Genomic DNA, 23,978 nt, shown 5'->3' on the forward strand with positions numbered 1-23,978 from the left:
CAATAACCCTAGGTGGTAAGTGGGTTTATAAGTCCTCAGAATCTAAATGTGATGGGGCAGGACTTTCTCTGTTTCTTTCTTTTTCTTTTTTAAGATTTATTTATTCACGAGAGACACAGAGAGAGAGGAAGAGACACAGGCAGAGGGAGAAGCAGGCTCATGCAGGGAGCGCGATGTGAGATTCGATCCTGGATCCCAAGATCATGCCCTGAGCAAAAGGCAGATGCTCAACCGCTGAGCCACTCAGGCATCCCGGACTTTCTTGGTTTCATTCCCCACTGTTTATCCAGCACCCAGCAGAGGAAAATACCCATTTTTAAGAGATGAAGACACCAAGAGGCTGAGGAATGTGCTGGAGATCACAGCGCCAATAAGTGGTAGAAATGGGTTCAAATCAGACTTCCGCCCTCACACCCTGCCAGCCTGCCAACTGCTCGATATTTGAAGTCATCAAAATCCAAAGGACCTCTTAGGCCTAACCTTAGATAAATAAAACCAACAGCAACTTAAGCAGGAATCAATCAGGCTGCTTTCCAAAGTTACCAAAATAAAATTTTCCACTTTTCAGGAAGCTGATTAAACAAAACAGTGACCCCAAGACAATGGTGAAGTGCATTTGCATTGCCGTGAGTCACTTGAAATCAATCTAAGAGGGTGGCTGGTTTTACAAGAAGTTAACTGCTTCTTTTAATTTGAGCAGGGCTCACAAAGCACCAGGCAGGTTTCCCTATGCCAAGTCAGCAGTGCTTTCTCAAAGGACAAATGTCCCCGGTGAGGATGGAAACTCTTCCCAACCATTAGGAAACCAACTCAGAGGTCATGGGATACAAGTGTAGACCAGTTAACACTTGACAACTGGTCCAATGGACCCCCAATGCCCGGCTAATCTTAGCGCAGTCTTGGTAAAACCACATTTTCCTCAATCAAAACAGATACTAATTGTGACATGATAGGAACTTGCAGGAATTCACTACTTTTTAAATAATAAGAGAGCTCAAACTTTAATGGCTCAGGGAATGTACCAATTTCCCCATTTTCATCATTTCAATAGATTCCATAATTTTGGAAGAAACATCCTATAAGAAACAAATTCTAAGAAGTGCTATCTATAAATTGAGAATTGCATTCATCCTTATAAAAAAGACCAAAAGGGGACATGCTTTTTAGTTTTATGACACTGACACAAGTAGACTTTAATTTTTTTAAGTGGAAATTTCTCGTAGAAAGGTAAGTATTCTTGACACTATACAAACATATTCATTGCAATTATAAGTACTTTAAGTATTTATTCACAACCTGCTTTTCTCCACAAAGGACCTGGGGGTGACTTTCAAAAGCATTTTTGCTTCTAAAAGGAGGGGTAATATTTATAAGAATCAAGGCAAAGAAAAGATAAAATTAAGAAAGTTATTACTAAAGCCAAGATGGCCAGTACACAGGAATGCATGTACTACTGTGGTCAGTTACATGTTGGTTTCATGTTGGGACTCCAAGCTTCTTGGAAGCTAATGCCATGAAAGAAACGAGAATGACAAGATTAATAATCCTCATAAGATAAAACTAAGTGACTTTTTTCAGCTCTTCCTGATATAGTAACCTAAGAAAAGTCTCTGGTAAATCACTATAAAAATGGACACTCTGATATGTAATAGGCTATACTCTAAACAGAATGTTCACTAAAATATTGTTCATAATTCCACTCAATGCAAAGTGAAGGTGCTAATTCCATACACGACAGACACCCAGTGAAGTCAACTGTTGGGGGGACCTTCACAACAGTGCACCATCCTGACCCCCCCATCAGATCAGGTTATCTGGATGACCTATCTGAATGGAGGCACTGAGTCCTCTTCAGCCCATTTGCCATAAATATATTATTTCTTACAACAGAGCTTTTAATAAAGATTGAGCAGCCTACTTCAAGACCATAATTTCTGATAAGAAACCAAAGGATAAAAATACTGTGTCAATCACTAAGTATGATGGCAAAATTTATCATCAGAAAAAAATTTCCCAAATGTTGAATTCTAACCTGTATGGGTTATGTCACAGTAGGAAATTTTAGTTAACTATAATCAAGCAATTTTGGGTGCTGTCTCTCAAAGTATCTGCAAACTTCAGGCTGAATTGGCCTCATGTTTTAAAAATACACCATCTCTTTTTTCTCTTCACAACTGGACACCGTTTTTGTTTTGTCTTTCTCCCTTACATAAGAATCTTCTAGATCATTCTCCTCTATTGTCACTCTTCTTGTCTTCTATTAGCACTATTCTTACTCTTCTCATTACTCTGGAATCATTTCTCATTACATCAGAATCCCTTGAACTTGATTTGGGTTTCTGCCTTGAACTTCCACAGGTTTCTCCCTAATAACCATGCAGGCTGAAGAAATGTGGAGGAAGGGGAAAAGTAACTGCAATCCACGATCTTACCCCATCAAAATGCCTAACTATGAAGACAAGCTCAGATGATCAAAGCAGTATATGTCATGATTACAGAGTTTTCTAGGAATCTGAGATAGAGACAAGCCATAAAAATAAGAAGACATAGTATATGATTTTGGCCCACTGGCAGTTAGAAACCTGTTAAGTCAAGCCAGAATTGAAGAGGATACTTGCAAAATGTATTAATGAAGACAAGGCAAGGCTATTATGCTACCAAGAAAGTTATTTATTATGAACACTGGGCTTTGAGGGACAGGAAAAATAGCTATTTCAAATTACTATTTTCAAAACAACTAATATGTCTATGCACTATGTAAAAATATTAAGACAGGCAATCCTACTTTGTGGTGCTGATATATAACCACTACAATGACCTTGAGCAGAATTTAAGAAAATTCACCAGCTTTTTTCTTTTTTTTTTTTTTTTTCCACCAGCTTTTTTTCTAAGGAATTTTGTTTCTCCTTAATGCAGGAACTTTGGTGCTAGATATGGAAGGTCTCTCATGTCAGGTTGAAGACATAGTGATTTATCCTGTAGCCAGTTCTCTCAATATCTATTACGCATATGGGACTAATTTAATTGGTATATAAATGAATTTGTAAAATGTTCATAATTATGCATTTATTGTACAGGTAATTTTCATGTTACAAGTTATACAAGGTTGCCTTAGGCAATAGTGGTATAAATTAAAAATGAGTCAGTGTAGGGGTGCCTGGGTGGCCCAGTCAGATAAGTGCATGACTCTTGGTTTCGGCTCAGGTCACAATCTCAGGATTGTGAGATGGAGCCCCATGACATCCTCTGCAATCAGCAGAGAGTCTGCTTGAGATTCTCTCCCTCTGCTCCTCTTTCCACCCCATCAAATAAATAAATAAATAAATTCTTTCAAAAACATAAAAAAGAAAAAATACATAAAAATGAGTCAATATAAAAAAATTCACATCGATAGTAATACCAATGGTAGGTCAATGTGGCCTCAATAAAGGTGGAAAGTCTGAGAAAGCACTGCTATGAACAAAGACCAGAGACTGGAAATGTTTTCAGAAGGAAAATGACAACATAGAAAGATATCCATCTGAGAATTAAAGCAGAAGTGGGACATAGAGGAGATGCCTGGGTGGCTCAGTGGTTGAGCATCTGCCTCTGGCTCAGGTCATGATCCGGGGTCTTAGGATCCAGTCCCACATCGGGCTCCCCACAGGGAGCCTGCTTCTCCCTCTGCCTGTGTCTCTGCCTCTGTGTGTCTCTCATGAATAAAGAAAATAAAATCTTGTTTAAAAAAAGATTGTGGGGGGGGCAGGTTGTCCCACGGCTCATACTGGACTTGAACCAACAGCAGACCATGAAAGGGTAGAAGCCTGGAGAAAGCTGCCCACCATCCAGGAGGTAAGAGAAGCAGATCAAGGTAGGGGTGGGGATTTGAGGTCTTGGGGAAAAGTGCAAAAAAGCGCCACAATTCTTCACACTTTCCCGTATCTGCAACCCTTTGTGATGTGATTGTTGAAGCTCCTCTCCTGAAGAAAAGGAAATCTATTTCCTTTCCCCTTGAGTCGAGGCAGCGAGGCAGCCTCTCCACTCGCTCAGGACAGCAGAATGTGGTAGAAGCAACATTGCGACAGGTCGGCGGGCTCAAGTCTTCCTGACAATGCTGTCACTGGGAGGGCTCCTGAGTATACCCCAGCATGTTGGAGGACAGCGACTCCATGCAGGAGAAAGGAGAGGCCCCCGCTGGAGCTAGTCAACCTCTAGAAGCGAAGTCAAACCTGCAGTTGACTGCAAACACAGAAGGGAACCCAGCCTACACTGCAGACTGGCAGCAGCATGAAGGAGGCAAGTTTCTTGCTTGTTTGTTTTAAGCCTCAAGGTTTAATTTGTTTCACAGCAATAGGTAACTGATACAAACAGTACCAGAGACGGAGTAGCTAAAGGCAGAAAACAAGATTCACATACAAAGCAGAAAGAATAAAGAGGCAAAAGGGTAAGACATCAAGCTTTGGGAAGGTATTCCCCCAAGTGCATGGGAAGAGGCAGGAAGGCAGACAAGATTGACAGAGCAAACACAATCAGAGGCATCCAAATATACAGTTGTAGAGAACCAGGACATGGGAGGTTAGGGGAAACAAATGAATAGGATGGGAAGAGGGGAGTTCAAGAAGTCATCAGAAAAGTGTAACTCCAGGGCTTAGGGCAGTATCTCGCCTGAGCAGACACTCCATATTCTTCCATGAACGAATGCAGTGAGATCTGGCAAGGCGGAGCTCCCTGGGAAAGAGTGGAAAGATAGTTTTGGTAATGTAACCGAAGTAGCCTGCAGGGTGTTAAGGAGGGCCTGGGTAGAAAGACGTGGAACCCTTGGTAAAGATTTCTGGTTTGAGGAACTGTTCAGAGAGGTGTTTTAACAGGGGCCCACTGAGTCAGGTGAACGAGTGAATGTGCATGGTCCTTTCTCTTGGGACTCTACAACTCCAAGTGGGGCCAGTGGCCTGCATCCCCTGGGAACGTACAAGCAATGCCAATTCTCAGGCTCACCCCAGACCTGCGGCTCTGCATGTCATCCAGAGGCCTAGTTGACTTGCATACGGGTCCCAGTAGGAGAAACACAGCTCTGGGAGGTACAGAGACAACAAACCAAGAGAGCCTTTAATTACATCTTGAGAAACTCATTCTGTTTTGAATTTCCTTTCAAGCTCTCCCCACCGCACTACTGAAATCAAAGACAAAGTCTCAGTTTGGTGCTAACGGGTCTTCAACACCTTCCTCACACTTGCAAATCTCCCTTTTCAACAAACAGAGGGCAAAGCCTTAGGCAAGCAAGGTCTCCAGTAAGCTTTTGATAATGGTGTTTACTCCCCTTGTGTTTATTTTCAGGATTTTCTTCTATGTGAAAAAAGTGATAGGGTTTTCCATTTGTGGTGGTCTTCATTTCACATTTATCTGAGGGGGGAAAAACCTGCGTTAAACAAAAATGTGAAGCGTATCAGAATGTGGATGGAATGAGAAGCGAGCAAAAGCCATCACAAGGGAGGTGAGAAACTGAAACCTGGTAAATCCATAGTTGGGGGGGCACTTAGAAGATACTTGGGGCACTGGTGGGAAGGAAACAGGAGAGAAGGGAGCTGCCTGTAAAACCAAGAATATGTAACAGTCAGAAAGGGATTAGCACTGTGGGAAGCATTTATCCCAAACAGCAGAACAGCTCTTCTCCAACCCCATACCACCAAACCCTGCCCCGGGGTCTGGAAAAATCAACCACAGTCTGGTTCCCAGACAAGAGGGGAGAGCAAAGTAGCAATGTTCCACATAAAGTGAAAGATCAGAGTTCCCTTCTAAGAATGAGGATAGCACAGGCTGGACTGCAATGGTAGAAGTATTGGACTCTCCGTGGTAGAGAATGTCCTAGAGAATCAATGGATGAACAAAACCATAACCCATCAAGGACCCCAGTAATCCGTCATTAGCAAAGAAAATGGACGGTATTAACTTGAGTTCAGTCACCCTCAAGGTGAAAAATGCTGCTGCCTGGGGGCTGATACAACATACACAGCAAAAGGAGGAGGGACTGAGAGTGTTGGTGGTGCCAAGGACAAAGGACATGTCTTTATAGCCAACATTGGACACCAGTCAAAATTGGCCAGTGGAGGAACCAAAGAGGAAGAGCATAAAGAGCATAAAGAACCCAGGTTTCTAGGGAAGGAGACCCAGTGAAGTTGGAGGTAGGCTGGGTTTGATTTTTTTTTTTTAAAAAAGCATCAATTAAAAAAAAGTCTAGTTTAAAAAATATTGATTGCAGATTGACCCATACTCAAAACTACTCAAAACAGTGAGGACCAAAGAGATGACAGTATAAAAATTCAAGAGGTATTTTTAAAGAGAAGAGAAATGTGGGCCTGAAATACGGGTAATCAATTAAAATCAGGACATCAGGACATAAGGATCTGCAGTTTCTGCAAAGAAGAACATAAATCATTGGGTATTTTAAGCATGTCCCAAATACAACCCCCGAGTGAAGAAAGTACTGAAAAGCTATCTTGTCATGGTGCATCACCAAAAGGGGGCCCTCCAGAGAGCAGATGAAAACTAAAATATTGAAAAAGGTTACCAAAATATAGTGCTGTACTTGTTACATAAAAATCTCAAACATGAAGATACCCAAGAAGGGTTTCTTGGACCTCACCCATCATTCGCTCCCAAGCACCTGCTGAAGTATATACTTTGTCTCGGTCTGACCACTCATGTCTTCTTCCACAGCAATGACGTAAGTAGCTGGGCACATGGCTCAGCCACAATACAGACCACACTTCCTGGATACCTTAAAGGCAGAGGTGTGGTCATGCATTTCAGTTCTGGCCAGTGAGAAATAAGCAAGTGTCATGTGGCAGCTCCTGGAAACCTTCCTTTTCCCTCCATCACCTCCCTCCTTGTTGGACCATGGATGCCAACTGGAGCTCTACCCTGAAGGGTCAAACAAGGGTCACATGAAAGGCAGAGGTAGGTTGGCACCCAGTTGTCTACGATGCGGCAACAGCTCTGGACTACTTACCTCTGAAGTTCACTAGAGGAAAGAGAGGTGATGTCTACCTCATTCAAGCCATTGCTACTCAAGTTTTTTTTGTTTTGTTTTGTTTTTCTTTCTCTGCTGGCCAATCCTAACTAGCACACTCTTCTTGGCCTTTTACTGAAGTCTCGCTGTCCTAGACCATTTGACCTTCCCTGACCAGCCTGAACACTTGGATTGATAAAAGTCTTTTCAAATTCCCCTTCTCTCAACCCCTGTATCTCTCTCATTCCTGCGTAAACAATATTCACCACCCCATCCTCACCACCCATCATTCCTTCCCTGTCAGCAGTGCAGGAACTACTGAAAGGGGAAATTGGAAATAAAATTTAAGCTTAAAAACGTCTCTCAGAGATTATCACTACAACCACAGGCCAGCTCCTCAAGAACAGGACAGGTGACTCCTCACCACTGCACTCCCACTGTCTCCAAGTATCCGGTGCATAGTAGGTCCAACATGTGTTTATCCAAAGCTTAAACTATCACCAGATCTACTCAACTGTATTCTTACTTATCTCTAGCTTGCATCATATCACATGTTCCTTTACATGCTAAGTAAGCACTCTTCTAGATGCTAGGCATACAGTGATCACCAAATGTCCCTACCCTCACGGAGTTTTACATGCTAGTGGAAAAAGGCAAATGGGAAATAGATGAATAAATGAATAAACGAAAAATTCAAACAGGGATACATGCTATGAATTAAGTGATGAAACAATGAGAGGAGGCTGGGGGGAAAAAAGATTTTAGATATTCAGATGGTCTTAAGCGGTCAGTCCTTAAGTGGAGGGAGTAGTGGCCAGATCCCAGGTAGAAATAGGCAGGGTGGATCTTGGGCTTGTCAGACAACTCCCCCACCCATTCCCCCTCACATTCTCATCTCCCTCTCTCCCTTCTTCCTTCCCTCCTTCTCATTATGTCCCTGTGTCTCTCCATCCCCATGTCTTTTCCACTAAAATGTGTATCTGAATCTTCAACCAACCTCTCCTTCTGCCCGACTAGCTCAAAGAAAGGGTTACCCGACTTTCAAGGCTAATCTCCCTCTATCGACAGACAGCCTTCATTCCAACACCAACAGACCATCCATCCATCATTAAATCACTCTCTCTTCGCGAGTCTTTAATTTCTCCTCCAAATGTTCTCAGGTACAGTATTGAAAATACACTCTCATTTTCCTCCCCCCACTCCGTTCAAACGGCCATCCTCTGCATACAAATACACCATAGACTTGCATACATACACATATGGAAACACACACATATACGCGCAAGCAGATGTACCCCCACACCCATACAGGCACACATCCTTAACTAGATCTGTTTGGTGAAACCTCAGATCTTTGACCACAGAAGCTCATGCCTCCACACCCACATCTCCCACCAAAGGATACTTCTACACAGATGAAACTCATTGTCCCATGGGACCATCCTACAAAAGTCTCCAGAGGGACCCTGGCTAGCCTGTCATGTTCATGCAGAAGTGCTGCCTAGAATTCCTTCTCTGGCCTTCTCTTCTCTAACATCTCCTTTTCCTACTTGCCTATTCCAAACCTGATAGCCTCTGTGAGCTCTTGTACTTAACCACAACACCCTTCAGAAGCCATTTCTCTTAATCAATCTGTTCCTGGAGCTCTTCTACCTACTAGAGTATCTCCTTAGGTTCACTTATATTCTGCACCCCCCCCCCATTTTTCTCTCATACACACACACACACACACACACACACACATTTCATGAATGCTCACATGCACACACCTGCTCTCCTATTAAACTAGAGGTTTCTTAAGGTGAACCACATCCAATGTCAGTCCCTAACAAGAAGCACATTCCTAATAAATACTTAAAAAGTGACAATCATTGTATCTTATTCAATAAACACAGGCTATTTCTGGTTTCCACAAAGAATAATAATGAGCATGGACAACTCAAGTCCTCAGAAATCTTCAAAATTGGCAGGCTTTACTTCACTAAGCATTTAAATGGACTTTCTTTCCTACCCGCCTCCACTTCCCCTCCCAATGAGGCAGAAACTTTGCTCTCTCTTTGGGGAAGCACTGCTCCAGACTCTCAGCCCACGTGGTTTCCATGGGGATAGTTATCCCCATGGGGATAGTACCTGTCTCTGCTCCTGAGAGAGGTATGTGACTTTGGGCCTGGGCAGAGGACCCAAGTCTGTCCAATGAGCCTACATCCAGAGAAGTTTCTCGAGCAAATAGGAAAGAATCTGTCCCTCAGGGAGGCTGAGCTGTGGGGACGTGCCTTGGAGCTACTTCTGGACACCCTCCTACTACCTGAATGGAGTCTGCCAGGGAAGCCAAGCTGATGAAAGCAGAGCTAACAGAAGGAAGTGGTGATAACATCCCTGGAAACTCGGTCCAGCCAGACCGGAGACAAAATTCATTATCCCTTTTCTATTGAATTAAAAGTTTAAGGATTTTTTCCCATTTGCAATCAAAAGGATTCTCAATCAAATACAATAGTTTTAACTACCTCTTGATTAAACATTTTTATCAGAATTTATATAAAAGCCAAACAATAAGGGTCGAGTTTCTCATTAAAGACAAACAGGCATGAAGGAGGAGCAAGACAGATCTACTGAGTATGCTTGAGTGTCCAATATTTCTAGTAAAGTTTACCTCATTTTTTTCCCAGGAAATCAACTTCCAACCAATCATACATACTTCATAAAAGTTTTCTATTCAGTCAGCATTTGGGACTTCTACCTCTTATACTAAGAAAATTTTTAAGAGAAAGGGTAAAATTGTTATTATTCTACAGTACAACAAATCCCTCGCTCATTACAAAGTAGAGGGCAAATTGCTGCAAATTTTCACAATATGGTACTGTCACTGACATCACATCAATTTGGAATATTTAAAAAAAACTCACCTCCATCACCACGTTTAATATAGTTCTTTTTTTTAAAAAAAGATTTTATTCATTTGACACAGAAAGCGCACAAGCAAGGGAGCAGCAGAGGGAAAAGGAGAAGCAGGCTCCCCAATGAGCAGGAAGCCCAATGCAGGGCTTGATCCCAGGACCCTGAGATCATGACCTGAGCCAAAGGCAGCTGCTTAACCGACTGAGCCACCCAGGCACCCCTAATACAATTCTTCTATATAAACAATCCAGTCAGTGTGGAAAAGGCCACAGTCAACTTGCAAAATAGAAAAGGCCTACCTTAAAATGCATCTGTAAGAGAAGGAAAACGTATCATTCAAATTTGTATTTAGAGAAAATCCAAATACTTCCTGGTATCAGCCAGTTTGTTTTAACTTCTGGATTACCAAGACATTCAAATTATTCTTTTATAAACGAAATAAAATCAAATTAGGATTAAAGACAGAATGTTGGTCATAAGAGAAGGGCCATTTCCCCATGTTTGATGTGCTTCATACAAGCATAGAACATATTTAAGAGAACATGGCCTCCTTGAGGAAGGGATTAAGGATACAAACCTAGAAAACAAAGAAAATAATCTACTACGAAGGGTGAAGATAAAGCCTATCAAGCTCATGCAGACCTTGAATAAAAGCCTCTGCTTATGTTTAAACAGAGTTTGGGTTTGTTTGTTTGTTTGTTTGTTTGTTTGTTTGTTTGTTTGTTTTTAAAGAGTTCAATCAATCCACCTTCCAAATACGTTTTATCTATAAGAATACTTCGCAAAAATCCTGTCCTTCCTCATCAAGCACACTCAAAACAGATGCTCCAAGATATTCATGACTTTGCTAACATCATGAAATCCAATTTGAAATTGTACCCCTTACATAAAGAAAAGACAGGAAATGTTTTCATTCATAAATGGCTGATACAGTTTAAATTGTTATTCTTATAAATTTTCCATCATCTCCACTTAACAACGGTTTAAAAATGTTTCTTCCCAAACAACTATTGAGATAGAAAAAATATACCATCATGTGTGCATGCACAGGTACACACACAAATACTCCTTTTTTATACCATTATTGTAATGAGACAGCAGAATTTGCAAGTTTTCTGAGTTTCACACATTACCCCACCAAGTGGGGAGGTGAATCTGGAAACTCAGGGAGGCAGGGAGTCACCTGCATTTCTATCGCTCTACTATATACAGGAGGACTCCCACTTTGGTTCCTGGGCCTTGAGTGCTCTCTTGAATTCCAGTGCACTGGTGCAAGTGCCTACATGATGTCTCTGTGGGAATATTCCACCAAAATATCCAATGTCAGCTTTAGCTTTCCTTCAAAACTAGCTTCTCCTCTCACCTCGCTGCTTCTGCTTCAGGTCCTACCATTTATCCAAGGCTCCAGTTCACTCTGAGTCACCTTGGCTCCTCTGTCTCCCTTCTAAGTTAGGGAGATGTACTACTTAGTGCCCGTGCACACCCCTCCTTTCCATCCATGTTTCACATCTTAGTTCAAATTCTCTCACATCTCTGTCTCCATTGGGTTGTGGCATCCTCCCTGGTCCCCCCACCCCCAACCTCTTTTCAGGCTTCACACTAATCTAGTCAAAAGCTCAGATTCTTACTCACTCCAACCAAACCGTTGGCCCACTCCGAAGTCTTCATGGGTGCTCAGTAGTAGAGCCACTGTCTTTCCAAAGGCCTTCTTTCTTGCTAATAGAGCATAAGAGTATTGATGCTCGTGTGACAATGTGCCTGGCCCCCAGGGAATGACATGGGATTAGTCTAAACTGATCATGGCAATCTTCTTGTCAATGACTGGCCTAGAGTGGTCATGTGATCCATTTCTCATCAATAAATAAAAGAGCCCAATAGAACTGTTCCCAGGAAAGCTACTCTTTATTAAGAGATATACAGAGGTTTGCTATCACTCCCACCCCCACCATGACCTTGCTTTCCATGTTCCATGCTATCATGTGAGGACATGATGTCTGGAGCTGTGGCAGCAAACTTGTGACCATGAGGAGGCTGCTGAAATTTCAGGAATGGCAGAATAAAAAGAAAAAGAGGGTCCTTGAAGACGTGATTGCCTTCAACCAAAACAGCCTGAGACTGCCTACCTAAAGACTTCTTTATCAGTAAACAAAAGTCCTAATGCTATCTGCCAGTGTTTGTTGGGTGTTCTGTTACCTACAGCCCAAAGCATTCTTTTTTTATTAAGATTTTATTTACTTATTCATGAGAGACAGAGATAGAGAGAGGAAGAGGCAGAGACACAGGCAGAGGGAAGAGCAAGCTCCCTACCGGGAGCCTGATGCAGGACTTGATCCCCAGACCCAGGATCATACCCAGAGCCAAAGGCAGGCACTCAGCCACTGAACCACCCAGGCATCCCAGCCCAAAACATTCTGACAAACCCTTAGAACAAACTCTTTACCTTACCACTGGGAAGTCCTCTGTGCCATGCTACTCACAACACAACACCAGCATCACGTGGGAGCCCCAGCTTAGACCCCAGGATTCAGAATCTCTAGAGGTAAGGTCTAACAGTCTGTGTTCTAAAAAGCTCTCTAAATGATTCTTGAGCACACTGAAGTTTGAGAAACACTGCTCTGTAATATGATAACAAATTACTTTTTTCCATTCACCTACTACCCTATATACTGTAAGGAATACTGGGGTCTGTATTTCTCCAGTGATGGCAACCCCACTTCACTAGGTTTGAGCATCACATCTGTCACTTGTTTAACTCTACCTCTTCTTAAAGTTTTCAAGCTCAAGGCCTCCTGGGACTTGAGAGGAACTCCAAGGGAGTATGAGAAAGTCAAAGTGGAGAGGAACATGTTGCCATGCAAGGGAACAGGTCCAGGACTGCCAGATTTATGATTATGTCTGAAAAGAAAGAGAGAGAAGAAAGAAGAAAGAAGAAAGAAAGAAAGAAAGAAAGAAAGAAAGAAAGAAAGAAAGAGAGAGAGAGAGAAAGAAAGAAAGAAAGAAAGAAAGAAAGAAAGAAAGAAGAAAGAGAGAGAGAGAGAGAGGGAGGGAGGGAGGGAGGGAGGGAAAAGGCTGAGAATCTAGATTTACATGCAAAGATTTTTAGAGAGAGACAACTAATGGAACTTTTTAAACTACTGGTACATATTAGATAAAATAAGTCCTCAAGTATTTAGCATCCCCCTGACAGTTGTGACCCAAAATAGATAGTTCTTAAAATATCTACACCTTACTTTGAATGTTGTGGCCACATACATTCATTGACTTTATCTTAAAAGCCTAAAATTAATTTTCTATGGCTTATTATGTATTAGCCTCTAGTGGACACAGGGTATTCATCAATATTTATTCCCTGTTTGCAAAATGGGTGGCAAATGGTCAGTTTATGAACCTTCAAGTTAGTGTTGGAAGGACTATTTTATCCATTAGTTGGTGAAGACTAGACACTTATAAGTATGAGCTTCTCAGGGGCCTATGAAAATGTTTAAAACGTGAGAGAAAAAATTAATTGGCCACACCACGCACACACACACACACACACACACACACACTACAAAATTAAAACTAACAGATGCCTACAAAATGCAAATATAAGTCAACTAATGAGCATCAACTCAAACAGGGTATATTACTAGTATGTCATAGCACAGTAAATGTAGGATGTGGATACAGCCATTTTAACGTCTGATATGATGTGGAGGGGAACCACATCAACAGGGCTTGGGACCTGCTGAGGTCCTGAAAAGGCCCTGATTCTCAACCTGGAACCAATGACTCTGTTGTTAGTCTTGTCTACTTTAGGGCAATCACCAATCTCCTTACCTATTTCTACTGCCCCTCAAGGTTGCTTACTCCAAAGGAGGATCCTCAGCGTAAAAACAAAGTTTTCAACCATGGCCGCACATTGGAATCACCTAGGGAGCTTTAAAAACACTGCCACCTGATTTCCATCCTGGAAGACTCTTACTGAACTAGTCTGGGGTAATGCTGTGAGCATGAGAATCCTCCATCCCCACTCCTACCATAGCTAGAGTCTAGCCATTTTAGAAACATTTTAGAAACATTCTGGAAAACAGGCTGTGGAATAGTAATCTCCCAGTTATACCATCTTGTTAACTAGATTTTCTTTCTACTGTCAAGTCTTTGAACAAAGGAAGATCCTGGTACCATCAAGTGTTCTGATTATCTAGAACAGAGGTCAGCAAACTGTTTCTGTAAAAGGACAAATACTAAATGTTTCAGGCTTTGCAAGCTATGCAGTCTCTGTCACAACTATTCAACTCTGACACTGTGGCCACAGATGATATATAATAAACAAATGAGTGGGGCTGCGTTCTGATAAAACTTTATTTATGAACACAAATGTGAGTGTTGTGTAATTTTCACAGTGATGAAATGTCATCTTTCTTTTGATTTTCTGCCATTTAAAAATGTAAAAACCATTCTTCACTCACACACTAAACAGGAACACTGGCACTGGGCCAGTGGGACCCGTGAGCCACAGTTTGCCAACCCCTGATCTAGAACTATTCCACTGCAGACCTAAAATTAATGAATGACGGAATTCAAATTATTCAATGAGAACTACATTGAAAGTGGTCAGATTTACATCCTTCACTCATTCAACTAAATCGTCCATGTAGTTGGGACATGGAGTGTGGAACTGTCCACATAGTCGAACATAAACCATAAATGACCTATTAAAACATGACTTTCCAAACCTCATCTGCATAGGAGTTTGCAAAAACTGTAAAGAAGCAGTATACAAGCATGTTTTAAGGGTCCCACATAAGGATTTCAATAATATGTTAATTTGCTGCCAACATTTAAAATTCAGGATATTTCACATAAAAACTCAGATTATCATTCTCTTGGAAAAATAACTGCAAAATGTGGATACTGGGCCCAACCGTTGGCATGGCAACAATCTGCAAGTGCTGAACAAGGCTACCCCTTTAAATGGGCCATGTTGTCCACTTGACCACAGACCCTATCTTCAGGTAGGTTAACTGGATGTCCCTAGAGGCATTTTGCATTTATGACCCCTTCTCTACAGGCCTTAGAAAAACCTTACATCTCTTACATCTCTTTCACAATATGGCTTCAATATCTCATTGGAAGACCTCATATGAAAATCTCTCCATCTGCTCTCAAAATTCAACACCTCCAGACACCAAGGCCCTAGAAATGAAATCATTGGTTTTCACGCCAGAGCAAGGTATCAACTGAGGAAGAGTTTCAGTCAAATCCCCCTCTCAGTGTGTTCTCAATGCGAACCATGGTCTCCAATAAGATAGACAAATGACAAATGACCCTTCAGGTCTTCTCCTCTTCAAGCCAACCAAGGTAGAGAGGCCGACCCCAAGGAGGCAGGGTTAGGGTGAAAGCACTCACATCAGAACATCTCAATTAAGCAGAGTGATCAATAACACATATAGTATTTAGAAAGCAAGCTTTGGGACTGATGGAGTAAAACCAACAAAAAGACTATTCTGCATAGGATAAGAAGTCAATTGCCAGATTTTGAAAAAAAAAAAAAAAAACTAAGAATATGCAGGAAAAACTAGTAACTAGAGTTTGGTCCACTGTGTAACCCACACTGTGTGATTTCACCTGGCTCACACCCACCTTCAACACAATAGTTTATTTTGGGGTGGCCGACTTCTGACAACTACATGCTAATTGATACGATGCATATATCTTCTTACAGGTGAAAGGACCCCGGGAAAGGAAAATTTCCAGGTATATACAGAGTGGGTCCCTAATGCGCTTGAGCAACATAAGCCCAACCCCCCCTTTTTTAAATATAGGTGTTAGTTTAATTTGTTAGCCACATCAGAAAAAGAAATGTTCAAACAGTAGATTTTCCACTAGAAATTAAAATGGAAATTAGCCCTTAGAAAGCAGAGATGACTGTTAAGTTTATACATCAGTGGCTGGTTCATGAATTATTAACTGATTTTAATGATCCTGGCTATATTTTATTTGAAGTTATTCTCCTACTTTCAACGACTTTTGAACCCTCAAAACTCTTTCATCCATTCTCCATAGACAGTACACTTTCTGCACGCTGACATTTAAAAAGGATCCATATACTCACAGAATGTAAAGATAATACACACATGTAATTTATACAAAGGACTCTGGTCGTTTGTTAAAGACAGAAATGAATGAAACCCTATTATTCACGGTTTGTAAATAAATTTAAAGATAAGCACTAACTTTTCACTTGTTAAGCCTGGAGCAGAGGGTTCTGTATTTCTTCTAAAGTTTCCCAGATGGTCATTAAAACAAGAAAAGGCAGAAACATACTTGCTTTGAAACCCATCATTTCCCATCCAGAATGATAATACATGTCATCGAAAGTTAAGACTTCAGAGATTAATAATTACAGGTATTTCCAAATAGAATAGATGTATGTCCTGGTATGCTAGTTTTTACAGTTTCTATACAGATCTGCATTGAATAGTACCACTTCAGACACACAAGTTAGCTGTGAAACAAAATGCTATAAACCGTTAATTAGCACTTGCTGCTTTATACCCATAAAGTTAATACTTCCTCTTCTACTACTTTCTCCCTATAAAGAAAAATTACTGGGAATAAAATTGGGTTTTTCACTGCTGAAATTAAGAGTAGGAAGATAAAGTATTGGGGCTTGAATGAAAGGTTATTGTATTTTTACCTGCAAGGAATTAAATGCAAACACCCCTTACAATAAGTACAATTTAATTTCTAGCAATATTAAGTGCTGTGCCTGACTTTTGTAAATCTGGTGTACACGCAGCACGTACGACCACCAGATTGCTGAATTACTAAGAAACCAGGTTATTTCAGGCAAAAAGCTACATCAAGAAAATATGACAGCACCAACTTGCATCCTCACTCCTGAAGTTGAACAAGCATCTCAATAAACAACAGCAGGTTTCGAGCTTTCTATACCCTCCTGAAGGAAATGTTCTGACTTTAAATGGACTCAAAATAGCTTTTCTCAAAAATAAATAAATAAATAAATAAATAAATAAATAAATAAATAAATAAAAAGAGACACACACAAAACACCCACAATTTCCTCTGGTCCCTTGAAGTACCCTTGGGATCTCAGCGAACAGAGAGATTTGCCACGCACTGCAGTGACTGGATTAGTACAAAAGGTTTCTATTTTGGTGTCATTCGAGTGTTGCTGATCTTAAATCAGGGAAAGAAGTAGTTACATTAAGCAAGGTAATGGCTTCCAAAGATAAGAGCATGCCCGGTTCTCCAAGGCTTGCATACACAGGCCAAGTTGTAAGGAGATAAATAATACCCCACTGGAACAATTAGGTGGATTCTCAGAAACACGACATACTTAATTAGGCTGCCTAAGTCCCTAACTGAGCATACAAGGGGGACTTTTTAAAGCATTTAATAACCTGAGTAAATCCAAAATCAGAAGACAGAAACGAAAACCTTCACCCAGGCCCCTGCCATAGGCCTTTTCTTGCTTCTCTTTCAATGCTTAACCTACCACTCTTGGAATTTTGAGAGCATGAACTCCCTCCTCCCGGCCCCCGCCCCCCAGCACCACCAAAGGGTTAAATCACCCTGAATAATGTCCCTCCGTTGTATACTTGGTGGGGCGGGGGGGGGGGGGGGGGGAGGCCCACGGTGCCAGGCGCGGGGCTGGGCGACGGGGACACAGGGGTGAGGCACAGAGACCCCAATGGTCTTTCACAAACTTCACCACTGGAGTTGGGAACGGAGTATAAACAAATAGAAAGGAACACGAGCCTGCATCAGCCACGGGGCACAGCAAACTGTTCCTCACTCTCTAGATACAATTCCTCCTCTTCCTGTTATTTATTCATTAGTTTTGTATAGCACCTTTCTTTCAGCGGCTCCTTATTTCCTCCTCTGTTATCCAAGCAATCATAAACAAACTACGATTTGAAAGAAAAGGGAGGGGGGAGGAGGGAGGAGCAGGGGGGAAGGAGAAAGAAAAACCACATTCAAAAGGCACAGGCCATCCAGAGCACAGCTCTTTCTCTGAACATCGCCCTCGGGGTGATGTTTCCTCCAAAGCCTGGCCCCGGGGGCTTCAGGAAGGACCGGGAAGGGGAGTCCGCGCCGCCCCGGCCGCAGGGCTGCGCCTCCCGCACCGACTCGCCGGGTCCGAGCTGCGCCCGCTGGCCCTGGCGAGACCCACCTTCGCCCACCTGAGACGCTCGGTCCTCGAAGTTGGCGCAGGGGCTGGGGGCGGGGGGGCGGGGCGGACCGGGTGGAGGTGGGGTGACCCCGCGCGTGGCGTGGACGTCTCCAAACCCGATCTCCCCGAAATGCAAAACCTACCCCTCCCCAAAAAATGAAAGATGAGAAGCCGCTCGCGCTAACCGGGGAGGGGCCGGCACCTCCGTCCCGCGGTCCGAAGCGCCGGAGCGAGAGGGCAGCAGAGGCCACCTGCGGGGGTTCCAACACTTCGCCCCCCCCCCCCCCCCCCGCCAATCCAGGGCACGCTCAAAAGTTTGTTCCTTTCCTCCCCCGAGCGGCCCCGGGTCCAGCTCTCGAGTGCGCGGGGAAGGTAAGAGGGGCGGGGAGGGGGGAGGGGGCGGCGAGGTCGTCGGACCACGAGATCGGGGACTCCTGCCTCGCACCCCCCTCCCCAACTCAGGGCGCTGGGACCGTGTTTACTAATAACAACAACAAAGAATCACAAGCGTGTCCCCTCCTTCGGTCCTTGGGCTGCTCTTCGCTTCTTTGGGGCAGCAAAGGGGAGTCGGCGGGGCTGGCGGTGGGGGCGCGCGGGGAGGGAGCGCCGAGCGCCGGCAGAAGGACAAAAAGGGGGGGTGGGAAGGGGGCAGAAAGAGTAGAGTGGGAGAGTTGGACAGAGACGAAGGCGCAGAGGCAAAGGAGCGGAGCGGGAGAGAAAAGTGCAGCGGGCGGGGGCTGGAGAGCGGGGCGCGCCCGCGCCGGGGATGGGGAGGTGGCCCCCGCCCCCCGGCCCCCCGGCCCCCGGCCCCGGCCCGCCGGTCGGTCACCTTGCTGTAGCCGTAGTACCCCAGGCACTGCGCGAAGTCCAGGCCGCCGGGGTCCCCGGCCGCCGCGGGGTAGAACCTCACATCCATGCCGGAGCCGGGCCCGGGGCCGGGGGGCCGGGGGGCCGGGGCTGGGGCTCGCCGGGGCCGCTGCCCGCCTCCTCGCAGCCGCTAGATCCACCGTCGGGGGCGCCCGGCCGGGGCTGCCCGCGGGCGGCGCGTGAGGGGCTCGCGGCCGGAGGGGCGCCGCGACCCGAGCCCGGGGAGCCCGGGGAGCCCGGGAGCCGCGGCCGCCGCACACAAAGGCGCGGCCACGCGAGCCGCGGGAGAGCGGGAGGCGGCCCGGGGGACGCGCCCCGCCGGGGCACCGAGGCAGCGCTGCGCGCGGGCCGTGCGCCCGGGGCGCGGGGCGCGGCGCGGGGGCCCGGGCGGCGCGGCGAGTTCAGGTGCGCGGGGCGAGGCTGGGACGGCGGCGGCGGCGGCTGGCCCCGCTCCTCCTCCTCCTCCCGGGCCGACTGAGCAGAGGAGCGGCGGAGACAAGGGGCCCGGCCCCTCCCCTCCTTCCCCCCTCCTGCTCCGCCGCCGGTCCCCTCCCCGCGCCGCCGCCGCTCCGCCCCTCCCACCGCGGGCAGCTGGCGCGCCGCCCGCCCCGCCGGTGCGCTCCCCGGCCCGGCCCGCCCCCGGGCGCGCCGACCCCGCCCCGGCCCGCCCCGCCGCGGCCCCTGCCCCGCGCCCCGCGCCCCGCGCCGCCCGGCAGCGCCCGTCGCGCGCGCCGCGGCTCCCCCTCCCGGGCCCCTCTGCTCCCCACCTCGCCCCCCTCCCTCCCTCCCGGTCCTCTTTGTCCCCGATGCCTCGGAGCGCTCCTCGCTCCCTTCCTCGCCTCGGCCGCCGGCCCGGTGCCCGGTGTGGCCCCCCCAGCCCCCCTGCCGCGCCCCGCGGCGCCCGGCCCCCGGCTCCCGTCGGCGGCGTCCCCTCGCCGTGCGCTCCCTTGCCGCCCCTCGCCGCCGTTTGTCCCTCGTGGGGCCGGCCCCCGGCCCGCCTGCCCTCCGCCGCCCTCCCGCACGAAGGGCCCCTGCTCGGCGGCACCTCCCCGGCAGCCAGCCCGCGGGAGGGCCTCCCGGGGGCCGGGGCCGGGCCCCCAGGTACACCTGTGGTGCTCTCCAGGAGGGGTGTTGGGGCCTGACCTTTCACAGGTAGGCAGACTCGAAGCTTCCCGGGTTAAGCCTCGTGTCGGTTCTCTCCGTATTTCCTTGGCTCTTGTTTGTATTCGAAAGGCATTTGAGTAACTGGATCTAGGCGGATCATTCACTGCTCTCGGAGAGAAAATGTCCCCATTTTCCTAAAAGGTTCTGGGTGATTAACTTCCTCAAACTGCACTCACCCACCTCCTCTTTATTTCTTTCTCTTTCTTTAAGCTACATCTCGTGTGTGTGTGTGTGTGTGTGTGTGTGTGTGTGTCCCTCCCCCTCCTTCCCTCCACCCCCCCCCTTTATTGCTTTGGGTTAATTTGAGAGTTTGGCCCTCAGCCTTGGCGAAGGGAAGTGACTTTATTTCCAGACGAGAACGTTAGGGAGAGGCGGTGAGAGTTAGCCCCCCTCCCCAATTTGGTGATCTGGAAGCTGCTTTAACCGGAAGGGAGAAATTCTCCAATATCTTAGCGGACACTCACGAACACTTTCGTCTCCCGAGCACACTTTGCTGGCGCGGCCTGAACTTTTTCAGACAAGCACCGAATGGGTTGCTTTTCACTTCTTCTGTTCTCCAAAGTAGGCTCTCCAGCGTGGTGACACCTGCGTATGTACCTTCACCCAAGATTACGTTTCTGGAACCAAGCAGGAAAAATAAACGTCAATTAGGTGAAAGTGTGTGTATTTGCTCTTCTCTTAGCCGAAACGTGTGTTTGGATACCGCCGGAGAGAGCGGTGTGTATTCAGGGAAGGAACAACTGTTCACATTGTCCCTGGGTTGACTCCAATCCCCCCCTCCCGAAAAAGCTTAGGTCCTCTCTTCCCGGTCTCCATTTAACGTTGACAACCCAGCGGCGCTCCCTAATGGCCCAGCGGGTTGCACAAATTGGCAGCGAGCTGAGATATTATCAGGACAACACCCCATTGAGCAGGTTCTTGAAACGCAGAAGTGGAGGCCCTTTCTCTGGGCCACTGGGCGCCTGTGGCCTTTCCACCAATCAGAGCTGGAGGTTGCAGTGGCCACCTGTTGTCTCGCAAGAGAACATCTTTTAAGTTTCACTATTAGTATTTAACAATGGCGTATATAGTGCAGCATCTGGCCGCAGGAGAGGGGCAGCCTGCTGATCCGAGGTACCATAAAAGAAATTATATATTTTTCCCAGATAGTTGTTAACAGGAGCCCAAAAGGCTGGGAAGCAGAGTTTTTCATCGCACGTGTACATTGCCCACCTTGTGCTTGTGCTTGTTCTGTTGTGCATCTGGAGCAATCTGAGCTTGATTACACAGGATGAAGGAAAGTATAATCAAAGTTACGGAGAGGCTCAACCTGACGCTGTAATCAGACCTCGAGGATCAAGAATACAAATATTCACCGTGGAAACCCCACTAGCTGCGAGAATGGGAATTGCATGTGGGCTCATGTGTTACATGGAGCCCTGAGCATTTCCAGTAGACACTGGAAACTGAAGTGACAACCTTCTCCCAGGAGGCTCCCAGGAGTTAGGAATGCTGGGTCACATCCTGTACCACCTCTTGGCCCTTGTTTTGAAAATCCCTCTCCCTGTTATGATGCAAATACCTTTGGGAAGGGAACAATATTCATCAGTCACTATTTTATTATGATGATGATTTAGGAGGCAAGGTAAGTGATTTCCGAGTGTAGACCTTGATTAAAGAGAGGGGAGGAAAAAGAAACTGAGGGGGTCTGAAGATCTGTATGTTAAGGCATTTAGAATGGAATAAAAATTCGCTGGAATAGAAACAGGTCATTCCGGAAGGCTGCTGACCTCAGGGTTTTGCCCACAGTCTCCAGGCACTCAGCAGCTACTTGTTCGCTGTGCCAGACACTGTTTTAAGGCACGCATGAATGAGAAAGAGGGTCCCCAAAGGACACGGGTGGAAATCCTCCAAAGCCGCTGTGGTTTGGACCCGTCACAGTCCTTCACACACACACACACACACACATCTGTGGACACACATGTACTCATGCCCTGTTCCATCCACTCACCTGCCCTGACGCAGCTACCGGTGCTATGGAGAGAAGCAATCTGATAAACAAATTCACATAGAGTAGGAGGGATGCCTGGCTCTGCACCTTCATGGTATTTGTAAAAGAAAGCTCAGTGCTGAACATGCTTGCTCAAGAGCCCGAGCTGGATCGTGGCTGTATCCCAAGAACCTTGGACCGTGCTTGGTACTCAGGGGGTTTGCAATAAATTAATATCCATTTAAGCAAGAACAACGAGAAGGAAGAAAGGCAAGGAGGGAGAGAGGGAGAAGCGGAAAGAGGGGGAGGGCAAACAGATGTTTTAATGGTGGAAAAGCATTCCCAAGGGAATCGTCAAGGTAAGATTTGAGAAGAGTGAACCCAAGACCTCTGATGTGGATATATAGGAACAATCTACCTGAGGGGGGTTGGGGATGGGGGCTCTTTTGCACTCTGCTGCTTTAGATCTCTTGTATACAACAAAACCAGAATTCTGTGTTTTTTCGTTTAGAGCTGATCTGATCCACCTCCCTGTTGCATTCAGAATACTGCCTAATTTCAAGGGTTCTGGTGGATCTGAAGCCCATCCATTAAAAACTTGAGAATGATGCCTTTTAAAACATTAACGCAATTGTAGTTGCCATGCTATTTGTCATCTTAAGGGTGTCACCTTTTTCAGGCTGTCAGCATTTGTTTCTGAAACAAAGGTTTCCTTTGTACTAGGTTAGCCTTGAGTTTGAAGAAACTTCTCCAAGAACATATCTTAAACATGCTTTGATTTTATGCTGAACAGTGCTAACAGTTACTGATGTAGAAGGACAGCACTAGAGTCAGTTATACAGAAAATACAACTTCTGAGCATAAGAAAAATCCCATAAGGTTTTTGTATGATTTGAGTCAAAATGGTCAGTCTTATTAGCTTGATGTTTCCAATTGAATAGTACGTATGATCCAAGAATCTCCAAAAAAAAAAAAAAAGGAGGGGAAATATACAAGCTTATCTTTAAGAGGTTCAGTGAAAATCGTTTTTATGAAAGCAGAGAAACCATGACGGGAAAACTATCTTACATCTTGACAGAATCCAAAAGCTGTATTTCTCTATTCTGTCTCCAAATTAAGCAAAAAAGTTCCCGTGAGGACTGCACTAAACCTGCCGAATTTTATACCCAAAGATCTTACTGAGACCCCAGCTTTTAGGGAATCTGTGAGCGGTGATTTAACCTCTCTGTGAAGTGCTTGCCCAGATGAGATGAGATTACTATTAAACATTATATACAGTTTAATTTTCCGGAGTTTTTGGTCATGAAAAGTCATATCCAAATATTATGATCCTTGTTTGCAGTATGTAATGTAGCCAAATTAACAGCAGCTCCAAATGGAAATTAACAAGGCCAGAGCGAGTTGAATTTCTTCTCCTCCGATTCCCATAGTAACAGCTAATGTATTATATTGGTAAAACATTTTATATTCGGTTTTACGTCTGAATTTGGCTTCATGTCATAAAGCATAGCATTTCTATCCAACATGGATTCTTTGTATCTGTATAACTCATCTCCATGAAATTTAGAGTTCCATGTCAGAGATTCACCACTTCACATTCACAGTCTAAATCACATGCAGATAAAATCAAGTCGAGATCTAGCAAGGCTCTCACGACAGCGGATGTACACACATTCCGACCCTGGGCCCTCAATACAAATCCCCTGTGCAGACACTAAAACTAATCACCAGGGGAGAGTTCCACATAGGAATGTAGTGTGAAAAAAAATCCCCAAGCATCATCATTGTTAGCTTCAATTTTCAGTGAATCCAAACTTTTCAGGTCTGGAAATATGAGCCATCTTGATATTTTTACTTAAGTCAAAAAATACGGAAACATGAGCAAATTGGGAAAAAAATAAGCTCACTTTTCACAC

The 23,978-nt window shown here is 45.3% G+C and overlaps 1 protein-coding gene across 2 annotated transcripts in view; it reads right to left on the reverse strand.

The window, feature by feature from the left end:
- The window catches only part of TOX3 (TOX high mobility group box family member 3), a 104,478-nt gene extending 85,461 nt beyond the window's left edge, over positions 1-19,017 (reverse strand). For both annotated transcript variants that reach the window (XM_055332399.1, XM_055332398.1), the window contains exon 1: positions 18,892-19,017. In XM_055332399.1, coding sequence (XP_055188374.1) covers positions 18,892-18,978 — 87 coding nt within the window. In that variant the 5' untranslated portion in view covers positions 18,979-19,017. The remainder of the gene's footprint in view (positions 1-18,891) is intronic.
- Between the last annotated feature and the right edge of the window lie 4,961 nt (positions 19,018-23,978).

This window comes from Nyctereutes procyonoides, unplaced genomic scaffold (genome assembly GCF_905146905.1).
Source record: "Nyctereutes procyonoides isolate TBG_1078 unplaced genomic scaffold, NYPRO_anot_genome, whole genome shotgun sequence".
NCBI classification, from domain to species: domain Eukaryota; kingdom Metazoa; phylum Chordata; class Mammalia; order Carnivora; family Canidae; genus Nyctereutes; species Nyctereutes procyonoides.